The 10,957-nt window shown below is 50.5% G+C and overlaps 1 protein-coding gene across 8 annotated transcripts; it reads right to left on the reverse strand.

Moving 5' to 3' along the window:
* Positions 1 to 386: 386 nt before the first annotated feature.
* On the reverse strand, positions 387 to 9,615 carry LOC123345976 (zinc finger protein 501-like). Of its 8 annotated transcripts, none has more exons than XR_006572891.1 (6): positions 9,320 to 9,486; positions 8,363 to 8,477; positions 6,705 to 6,818; positions 1,481 to 2,895; positions 1,333 to 1,381; positions 387 to 1,239 (listed from the first exon to the last, which is right to left on the reverse strand). XR_006572891.1 is itself a non-coding variant. In XM_044983113.1 (4 exons), exons 2-4 carry the CDS (start codon positions 8,394 to 8,396, stop codon positions 1,790 to 1,792), a joined length of 1,254 nt encoding a protein of 417 aa, XP_044839048.1. In that variant the 5' UTR covers positions 8,397 to 8,477; positions 9,426 to 9,615; the 3' UTR covers positions 387 to 1,789. The 8 variants fall into 8 exon arrangements, 3 of the variants coding, with proteins under 3 accessions (XP_044839048.1, XP_044839047.1, XP_044839049.1); XR_006572892.1 differs by having other exon boundaries at positions 387 to 1,242; XR_006572888.1 differs by having other exon boundaries at positions 387 to 1,381.
* Positions 9,616 to 10,957: the final 1,342 nt, after the last annotated feature.

The raw sequence follows: 10,957 nt of genomic DNA on the forward strand, positions 1-10,957 counted from the left end.
GTGTAGCCATGTCTCTGCACCACCCACAGAGAGGGTAGGTGGTATAGGAGTTGCTACTCTGCCTCCACACCAGCCAATGCTGTGTTAGGCTGGCTTTAGGGCATCTTTGTCCTGGCAGAGTTGGCACCAATTTTCCCCAAACCAGGGGAAAACCTGCTCCAATCATGTGATCTGGAGTTGATGGGCCCCTTGGGAAAAGTGTTTTAATGAGAGACTCGAGGGATGACTCAGAGATAAATGGAAACTGTGAGCTGCAGGTTGTTCGGACCTCAAACATTGGGCAATGCGCCATGCGCAACATGCACCCAGAGGCCAATGCTGCAGGCTCCTCAGTCACCTGGCTGCAGTCCCTCTGGGTTCCCAATAAACACACAGAGACACACACATACAGTAACCAAAGCTTCTTTACTAGGGCAGGCAGAAAATGGAAAGAGTGCAGACAGCCCCGATACAGAGCTCCTACAGAAATCACCTGGCCACATCCTCAGCTAGTGTAAATCAACAACGCTCCATTGGTGTCAAAGCTACACTGATTTACACCCACTGAGGTTCTGGCCCAGCATGTTTGAATAAGTTTGTGGCCAGATTGTGGAATTACAGTGTTTCTTCTTGCCCATGTGGACAGGCAAATAAACAAGTTAGAGGCCCATACTCTAGCTTAGGCATGTTCCAGGCTTCAAGTTGGGCTTGTTAACAGGGTTTTGATGCCCCCCACCTGCAAGGAAAAACCGTGTTGTAGACACCAGGCCCCATCTACACAACATTTATCACTCAGGTCCCAGTTACAGCAGATTCCCCTCACCTGACTTTAACATGGTCATAAGGTGTCTAGTTATGTCCTTGTACACAGTCTGAAGCCTGAGCTTTTAACCCATTTAGGGAAGATTGGATAAGGTTCCATCTTCACTACAACCTGTGTCTGTGTTGTCGCTGGGTCGCCTGGGTTAGGGACGTTACTGTGGGGCTAAGACCAAATGTGATTCCTAGCTGCGTTTAGACACGGGGCCCTTTGAGTTAGTTACAGACAGAAACAGAGGAATCCTTCACTGGGCCATCCAATCAGATCCTGAGCATTACTTGCCCCTTGGGTCTCCACGGATACATGAGAAGTGTCCCTTCAAATACATGCCAGCACACAGGAGATCAGCCTGATGTCTGGCTTGGCTTTGCCTCTGTCAGCTGGCCACCTCTGCTCCTGTAGCTCCGCAGGCCCCCAACCAGCTGGCACCTCCTGGAGACCTGCTGGGACACAACACATTCATGCCCAGATCTCCCTGGCTCTGGGGGTGTTTCATTGACTGGACAGCTCAGATTCACAGCTTTTTCCTTTACCTTTGTACATTCTCTCAGGGACTCTCCTGGGTCCTCTTCAATCCAGTGACTGGACAGAGGGGAAAGAGAGAGAGAGGAAGATGAGGAGACCACCAGGGAAAGAGGAAAATAAGGGCCAGTCTTTTCTAATTGTTAATATGTGCATTACCGAGACAGCCCATCTGAGATTGGAGCCCCATCACGCCCGGTGCCATACTGACACCTGGTGAGATCTAGCCTCTGCCTGAATCATCCCAAACAGCATAGTCCTTCTCCAAGCAGCTCCGTTCAGTGACAGACTGGGACAAGGTCACTGAATGAATAACAAGAGACCAAACACCCAGGCTTTCTGAGGGCCCTTTCCAACACCCAGCACCTCAAAGGATCCACAGCTGCCTGATCTGGTTCGCAGACCTATCTTCAGGCCTCACGTAAGCAGCGGCTAAGCCCCAGAAGGGAAATTGGCAGTTGGTGTCTATCACAGGTGGATCCTCTGATGTCTAATCAGAGCAGAGCTCACAGTGAAGCTTTTCCCACAGTCGGTGCATTTGTAGGGTTTCTCTCCGGTGTGGGTCCTCAGATGATTGATGAGGGATGAGCTCTGCTTGAAGCTCTTCCCGCAGTCAGGGCATTTGTAGGGCTTCTCTCCGGTGTGGATCCTCTGGTGCTTGATAAGGGATGAGCTCTCAAAGAAGCTTTTCCCACACTCGGTGCATTTGTAGGGCATCTCTCCAGTGTGGCTCCTCTGGTGCCTGATAAGGGCCGAGCTCTCGAAGAAGGTTTTACCACACTCGGTGCATTTGTAGGGTTTCTCTCCTGTGTGGGTTCTCTGGTGTCTAATGAAGGAGGAGCAGTAACTGAAGCTTTTCCCACACTCAGTGCAATTGTAGGGGCCCTCTCCCATGTGGGCTCTCTGATGTGTGTTAAGGTTCGAGCTCCGATTGAAGCTCTTCCCACAGTCAAGGCATTTATAGGGTCTCTCTCCTGTGTGGATTCTCTGGTGAACAATAAGGTCTGAGCTCCAGCTGAAGCTTTTTCCACATTTTGTACACTTGTAGGGCTTCTCTCCCACGTGCAGCCGCTGATGTTTCACCAGGTGTGAGCTTTGGCTGAAGCTTTTCCCACACTCAGTGCATTTATAGGGCTTATCTCCTGTGTGGATCCTCTGATGTGCATTACGATTTGAGCTTCGTGTGAAACTTTTCCCACAGTCGAGGCATTTGTAAGGTTTCTCCCCCGTGTGCAGTCTCTGATGGATTAGCAGCTCTGACCTCCAAGAAAAGGTTTTCTCACACTCAGTGCATGTTTTCTGGGTTCCTGACTTCTCTGTTCTCCGGTTGATGCTGATGTTGTTGAATTCTTTAAAACCTTCTCCTTGGTGAGTGGATATCCCTAGTCTCACATCTGAGTGGTTTTCCTGCTGCCTCTCCAGTCCACACTGACTCTCACAGGCTTCTCCAAGTTCAGGGCTCTGGAAAATGTTTTCTTCAGCGCTTCCCAGCAACATCATGTCCAATTCCACCATCTCAGGGCTTTCCTGCTCCAGATTCTCCTCCTCATGCTCACTCCCCATCCCATCATCTGCTGGGTCAGAGAGAGAATCCAGACAGGAGTCACTCCCTGTGCCCAGGGAAAAGGGAATCATTGAAATGGGAATGGGGAGGTGGGTACAACAGAAGGGCTAAATGCTGACGGTGAGATCCACCAAGGTACTTAGGTGCCTAAACCCCAGGTCCCAGTTTTGGCTTCACTGCAATTCACAAACTGCCTGCTGAACCCTGCAGTCACCTAAGCTCACTCGACACTGAAGTTTTTTAAAATTAAAGTTCCCTGGGTGCCTATGTTCTTGCCTTTGGCCATGTGCACGGCTGCCTCATTCTAGGCATCTGGATGCTCATCTTCCACCGAAGCCCAAGAGTGACCAGTGAACCAGGGGAAGACAGGTGTTCAGACACCTACATGAATGTGGCACCCAATCCAGTAGATGGCCCCCAAGATCAGATCCTATTCAAAATCCCAGCCAGCAGAGGAGGTGGCGATAATACCTACTTTATAGCTTTTAGCTCAATGGTTAGAGCACTCAGCTGGGATATGGTAGACTCCAGTTCAATTCTCCTCACCTGAAGAGGAGAAAGGATTTGAACCAGGGGTCTCCCACCTTTCAGAAGGGTTCTCCAGCCACTCAGCTCTGGGATATTCTGATTGGCAATGGCAGGAGGTGCTCTTTCCATCTCTCCCATTGGAGCTGCTGCACTCTGGATAAATGATTAAAGTTACTGGAGCAAGGGCACTGGACCCAGAGTCTCACAGGTGGATGCCTGGGGAGGGATAGCTCAGTGGTTTGAGCATTGGCCTACTAAACCCAGGATTGTAAATTCAATCCTTGAGGGGCATTTAGGGCAAAAAAAAAATCTGTCTGAGGATTGGTTCCCCCTTTGAGCATGGGGGTTGGACTAGATGATCTCCTGAGGTCCCTTCCAACCCTGATAGTCTATGATTCTATGCCCTGACCTCAGTCTCGTGTTTGTGTGTGCTCTCATCCTCTTGCTCCCTCCCCAACAATTGTTTAAGTGTTTATCCATAGTGGAATAGTCATTGGGCCACAGAGAAAGAGAAAGAATGACTCTATAGTCCAGTGGTTAGGGCACTGAGATGGGAGACCCAGGCGCCAACCACTCTTCAGCCAGCTTCACCATGAGAGATGGAGGGAGCCCCACCTCCAACTATCCCACAGCTCAGTGGTTAGCACACCCTCCTGAGACATGGGAGACCCCTATGCAAATCCTTTTGCCCTCTCTAGCAGAGGGGAAACTGAACCTCCATCTTCCACATCCCAGGGAAGTGCTCTAACCATTGGTCTAAAGGTGGAGGTTTTGGGTAAAGTGAGATAAGCACCTACCTCATTGCCCCAAGAAACAGCTTAGGCTTCTGAGCCACTGACTCCAGGAGAGGGGTTCCCATTGGTGCATCACTAGGCACCTCCCAGCAGCCTGGACTCTATCTCTGAGAGAGGGGTGGGGCTTAGCACACGCCCCTCTGGTTGGCATCTCCCATTGGCAAGCTCAGCTGAGGTGCTAGCATTTGTGGATCCCAATTTTAGGCAGCTATCTCAAACCATTCATTGCACAGGGAAACTCAGCGCCTAACTCACTGATACAAAAGGAGCGCTTAAAGATGATAAAGTCATTGCGGAGAAACTAAATGGATTCTTTGCTTCAGTCTTCACGGCTGAGGATGTTAGGGAGATTCCCAAACCTGAGCTGGCTTTTGTAGGTGACAAATCTGAGGAACTGTCACAGATTGAAGTGTCACTGGAGGAGGTTTTGGAATTAATTGATAAACTCAATAATAACAAGTCACCGGGACCAGATGGCATTCACCCAAGAGTTCTGAAAGAACTCAAATGTGAAGTTGCAGAACTATTAACTAAGATTTGTAACCTGTCTTTTAAATCGGCTTCAGTACCCAATGACTGGAAGTTAGCTAATGTAACGCCAATATTTAAAAAGGGCTCTAGAGGTGATCCTGGCAATTACAGACCGGTAAGTATAATGTCGGTACCGGGCAAATTAGTCGAAACAATAGTTAAGAATAAAATTGTCAGACACATAGAAAAACAAACTGTTGAGCAACAGTCAACATGGTTTCTGTAAAGGGAAATCGTGTCTTACTAATCTATTGGAGTTCTTTGAAGGGGTCAACAAACATGTGGACAAGGGGGATCCAGTGGACGCAGTATACTTAGATTTCCAGAAAGCCTTTGACAAGGTCCCTCACCAAAGGCTGTTACGTAAATTAAGCTGTCATGGGATAAAAGGGAAGGTCCTTTCATGGATTGAGAACTGGTGAAAAGACAGGGAACAAAGGGTAGAAATTAATGGTAAATCCTCAGAATGGAGAGGGGTAACTAGTGGTGTTCCCCAAGGGTCAGTCCTAGAACCAATCCTATTCAATTTATTCAGAAATGATCTGGAGAAAGGGGTAAATAGTGAGGTGGCAAAGTTTGCAGATGATACTAAACTGCTCAAGATAGTTAAGACCAAAGCAGACAGTGAAGAACTTCAAAAAGATCTCACAAAACTAAGTGATTGGGCAACAAAAAGGCAAATGAAATTTAATGTGGCTAAATGTAAAGTAATGCACATTGGAAAAAATAACCCCAACTATACATACAATATGATGGGGGTTAATTTAGCTACAACGAGTCAGGAAAAAGATCTTGGAGTCATCATGGACAGTTCTCTGAAGATGTCCACGCAGTGTGCAGAGGCGGTCAAAAAAGCAAACAGGATGTTAGGAATCATGAAAAAGGGGATAGAGAATAAGACCGAGAACATATTATTGCCCTTATATAAATCCATGGTACACCCACATCTCGAATACTGTGTACAGATGTGGTCTCCTCACCTCAAAAAAGATATACTGGCACTAGAAAAGGTTCAGAAAAGGGCAACTATAATGATTAGGGGTTTGGAGAGGGTCCCATATGAGGAAAGATTAAAGAGGCTAGGACTCTTCAGCTTGGAAAAGAGGAGACTAAGGGGGGATATGATAGAGGTATATAAAATCATGAGTGATGTGGAGAAACTGGATAAGGAAAAGTTATTTACTTATTCCCATAATACAAGAACTAGGGGTCACCAAATGAAATTAATAGGCAGCAGGTTTAAAACAAATAAAAGGAAGTTCTTCTTCACGCAGCGCACAGTCAACTTGTGCAACTCCTTACCTGAGGAGGTTGTGAAGGCTAGGACTATAACAGTGTTTAAAAGAGAACTGGATAAATTCATGGTGGTTAAGTCCATAAATGGCTATTAGCCAGGATGGGTAAGGAATGGTGTCCCTAGCCTCTGTTTGTCAGAGGATGGAGATGGATGGCAGGAGAGAGATCACTTGATCATTACCTGTTAGGTTCACTCCCTCTGGGGCACCTGGCATTGTCCACTGTCGGTAGACAGATATTGGGCTAGATGGACCTTTGGTCTGACCCGGTACGGCTGTTCTTATGTTATGTTCTTATGTGAATCACAATACTGTTCCTGCAATTTACTAGCTGCCTAAAAGTTAGGCCCTGTGATGCCCAGCATTGCAATGCCTAAGTCCCTTCATGGATCCCAACCTGAATCCCCCCAAGCCCTTCCTCAGAGGAGAGAGAGGAGGTGACCAATCCTGCCTCCACAATCCATCTGAACATTCAGGAAAGAGAGTTATTGCTAGGTATTAGTCAGGCTGGGTGGGAGGCTGTGAGTGATGTCTGCTATGAGGGGATATGACACCTGCTGGGGACAATCCTGACCCCAAGGTAGAACTGGGGAGCTCATGGTGTCTTTGTAGGAATCTTGTTAGTGCCATTTGCAAATGGTTTCTTACTTGGTTTAATACTAACCCCTCACCTGTGGGGGCTACTCTCAGGATCTCCCATTCCTTAGCAGCGTGGGGATCTGGGATACCCAGCTCTTCCACTGTTTCCATCCGAGAGATCACGTTGGGTTTAGGAATCGGAAAGTCTACTCAGGAGAAAGGAAAGAGGAGAGATCAGAGTTTGTCACACACTCATTAAACAGATGCTACTAAAAAGCTCCATAATTTTAATCAAGTCCCTTCTCTTGCTGCTGCTGGTGAACTCAGGTAAACCTGTAACAGAGGAGGAAATGCTCTTGGAGACCCTTTGGGATAGTTAGAGGTCTGGTGAGCAGCATTCATCCTGAACGCTGAATGAGGCAGGATCCTGTGCAAAAAACTCTGTGATCATGCATAAGAGGGCTGAACCTAATCCTGGCATTTCCTAACTTTTGAGTGCTTGATTTTGCAATCTTAATAACATTCTTTTAACATAATTTTGTATTATACATCCTAGGGTTTTTTGTAATAAAAAAAATCAAAGAAATTCCCTCTTTTGCAACCATACTGGTAATTTTCTGCAGCTGATAACTTTTTGTCAAAACTGGCTGCATTTTCACACAGATGATGAAAAGCATCTCTCCAATCTTATGGCCATCGCCTCCAAGCATGGGAAATTTCCAGGGCTTTGGAACGGAGCCTGGAGCTGGAGCACAGAGCAGCTCTGGAACAGTGGAGCTGCAGGTTTTTGCCTGGAGCTGGAGCACATCTCCAAAGCCCTGGAAATTTAAGCCTGAACAGTTAGTTTGTTAATAATCAACCGAAGATGGAAAGTTATAATAGAAAATGTTAGGCAAATTTAATAGGGCTTGTCTTCCCTCAGACAAAAAGTGTGGTCTTAACTCAAGTTAGGCACCTCAGATTAACTAACAAGATAAAATGAGTGAAGGTAGGCTGTAGTTTTCACAGGACTTAGTAGCTCAAGGCTGCCATTAAGCTCCCACATAGACTTTAACTCAGGGTAAGAACACACCTTTTTCCTAGTGAAGGTGCACCCACAGGGGTCACTATCACTCCATCCAAAAGGATGATGAGCCCATATGGAGGCAGTGTGGGCCAATGGATTGGACATTAGCCTATGACTATGTACACGACAAGCTCAGGGTGTGATTCTCCTACTCGTGGACGCATCCTCATGCTAGCTCTCATTGAGCTAGTGCCAGTATAAACAGCAGTGTAGCCACAGTAGCCTAGGTAACGGCAGCGGAGCCATGGATACAGACCCACCGGTTTGTACGTGGCTGGGTTCAGCCATGTTTCTGCTGCTGCTATCGTGGCTACATTGCTACTTATACTCACCCTAGCTCAACGAGAACTAGCAGGAGTATGTGTACATGGGCAGGAGAACCACACCCCTAGCTTGTTGTGTAGACATAGCCTATGATGCAGAAGACCTGAGTTCTATTCCGAGCCCTGCGAATGATGTGGCCTGTTTCTAGGGCAAGTTACTTGCCCTCTAGGTGCTTCTGTTTCCCCTCTCATGCTTTGAGCATCTTTCCAGTCAGACTGTGAGCTCTTCAGAGCAGGGTCTTCCTCTCCCCATGTGCATGCTGGGACCCTGATCTCGGTGCTGCTCTGACCACAAATGACTGAAGCTGACTCAAGCACTTCAGAGATCTCCCCATTCTTGTGAGAAGAAAGGAAGCCTTACCCAGCAATATCAGGGACTCATAGTTCTCCTGCATGACGTCTCTCTGACCTGGGTCCCGAAGTTCCCACTGCCCCTTGGTGAAATACAGAACCACCTTCTCGAAGGTCACCAGCCCCTGAAACAGCAAGTATCTCCTGCATTAGAACAATCCCACCTGCTCAGACATAGGAACTGCAAGCTGGCAGCTCCACTCCCTTTGATCAGGAATCAGGCTGTTTTTCTTATTCTAGCAGAGCTCTTTGTCCAGCGTTGGACAACTGACTCTATGATGCTTTCCCGTTGTCACATGAGTGAAACCCCCAGTGTCTCCCTGGTGAATGCACACACCTCTTGAAGGAACCTGAACCAGGGAATGTCACCCTGCTGTGCCAGCGACAATTCCACAGTTCTGCTCCCCTATTGCTTCCCATGTGGCCTCCTCCAAACCCTCTGTCCTCACCTCCTCTGGCCTCCTTGCTCCTGGGAGCAGAGGAGACCCCTTTTCAGGCTCAGCAGGGCTAAGAGGTGCAGTCAGAAAAGCCCTGGTGATGTTCGAACACTATCCACTCTTCCAGGGCCAGGATTGGTTCCCAGGGGCCCTGCACATCAGACAGACAATATCTTCCCTGGATTTTTGATCTGTCTCCTTCATTTTCCACCCCAGCCTCACTGCAAGGACTGGAGTAAATCTGCCCCGGGATGCTGCAGTGAATGGAGCTGAGCAGGGCTGGGAGTAGAGAACCTCCCTCCCCACTTATTACTCCTGCTGCCCCTTCCAGTCTCTCCTCCGTCTCCCTCCTGCCCCCTCTCCCCTCCACTCGGTCCCAGGCCTGGCTCGGGAGAGGAGGGGGCCAGGGAGGGCAGCAGCTCTGGGACTCGCAGCTCCTCTGGGAGCAGAGCTGGGGCGAGGAGGGGCCGTTGGCGCAGAGTCACTTTCCTGCCCGGCCCCAGCCCTTCCCCCCAGGTCTCTCCCCTCACCTGCAGGCTCCGGCTCAGGAGCTGGTGTCGGCAGAGCCTGGGGCTGCCATCCCCCGGAGAAAGTCACCCCGAGCTGGGCACAGAGAGGCGGTAGGGAAGGACTCACCCCGTTGGGGAGTGGCAGCGGCTCAGCCCGAGCTCCCGGATGCACCAGCGGCTGCCTCTGACCCAGGAAGTTCAGCCTCCAAAATGGTGAGCCCAAATGAGGCTGAGAGAAGGAGAGACAAAAGCAGCTTCTCCTCCCTTCCCAGTGACCAGAGCCCTCTAGTGTGGGGGTGTCCGCCTCCGCGAGCAGCCCCTGGGTATGGGTGGGCGACTCACACAAGCTGCAGATCAGTGTCAGAGGGGCGGCTGGCTGGGGTATGTGTACCGTTTGTAAGAGCTATACCTCAGTCCCTGCCTTCACTCTGGGAGGGGAACCCTTCTTCTGGGGGATGAATGTGACGCTTGTAGTTATGAAAATGGGATAGCTGCCTATTCAGGGAACTTCATGTTAAAATGTCTAAGCCAGAGGTTAACATAAGAACATGAGAATGGCCATACTGCAGGGCCGCCCGGAGGCGAGGGGAGGGGGGGGCAAGTGGGGCAATTTGCCCCGGGCCCTGCAGGGGCCCCCACGAGAGTTTTTCAGGGCCCCTGGAGCGGGGTCCTTCACTCGCTCTGGGGGCCCCGGAAAATTCTCGCTGGGCCCGGACCCCCGGAGCTTCTTCCGCTCTGGGTCTTCAGCCGCAATTTGTCGGCGGGGGGTCCTTCCACTCCAGGACCCGCCGCCAAAGACCTCAGGCCCCCTAAATCCCCTGGGCGGCCCTGCCATACTGGGTCAGACCAAAGGTTCATCCAGTCCAGTATCCTGTCTACCGACAGTGACCAATATCAGGTGTCCCAGAGGGAGTGAACCTAACAGGTAATGATCAAGTGATCTCTCTCCTGCCATCCATCTCCACCCTCTGACAAACAGGCTAGGGACACCATTCCTTACCCATCCTGGCTAATAGCCATTAATGGATTTATCCTCCATGAATTTATCTAGTTCTCTTTTAAACCCTGTTATAGTCCTAGCCTTCACAACAGGGCCGGTGCAAGGATGTTTCGCGCCCTAGGTGAAACTTCCACCTTGCGCCCCCACCCTGAGGGGCCCTCCTCCCCTCACGGCAGCTCTCCCCCTCCGTGCTGAGATTCCCCCCCGCGGCAGCTACCCTCCTCCACCCTGAGGCACCCCCCTTGCGGCAGCTCCCCACCCCTACCCTCCGCCCTGAGCAGGGGCGGCTCTAGGAATTTCGCCGCCCTAAGCACGGTCCCGCGGCTCCGGTGGACCTCCTGCTGACGTGCCTGCGGAGGGTCCACTGGTCCCACGGCTCCGGTGGAGCATCTGCAGGCATGCCTGCGGGAGGTCCACCGGAGCCCGCGGGACCAGCGGACTCTCTGCAGGGACGCCTGCGGGAGGTCCACCGGAGCCACCTGCCGCCCTCCCAGCGACAGGCAGAGCACCCCCCGTGGCATGCCGCCCCAAGCACGCCCCAAGAGCCAGCCCTGGCCCTGAGGTGCCCCCCCCACCCCAGCTCACCCCTGCTATGAGCACGAGCACCTCGAGCACACCGTCGCTGCTTCACTTCTTCCGCCTCCCAGGCTTGCGGCGCC

This window comes from Mauremys mutica, chromosome 12, assembly GCF_020497125.1.
Source record: "Mauremys mutica isolate MM-2020 ecotype Southern chromosome 12, ASM2049712v1, whole genome shotgun sequence".
Classification (NCBI taxonomy): domain Eukaryota; kingdom Metazoa; phylum Chordata; order Testudines; family Geoemydidae; genus Mauremys; species Mauremys mutica.

What these genes read in the sequence shown, in the direction of transcription:
- LOC123345976 (XM_044983113.1), bottom strand. Translation starts at nt 8,396, where the DNA reads ATGCAGGAGAACTATGAGTCCCTGATATTGCTGG. An exon ending in TGAGTCCCTGATATTGCTGG is followed by an intron (nt 6,819 to 8,362) that starts GTAAGGCTTCCT and finishes TCTCCTGAGTAG; the next exon opens with ACTTTCCGATTCCTAAACCC. An exon ending in CCTGAGAGTAGCCCCCACAG is followed by an intron (nt 2,896 to 6,704) that starts GTGAGGGGTTAG and finishes TCTCTGACCCAG; the next exon opens with CAGATGATGGGATGGGGAGT.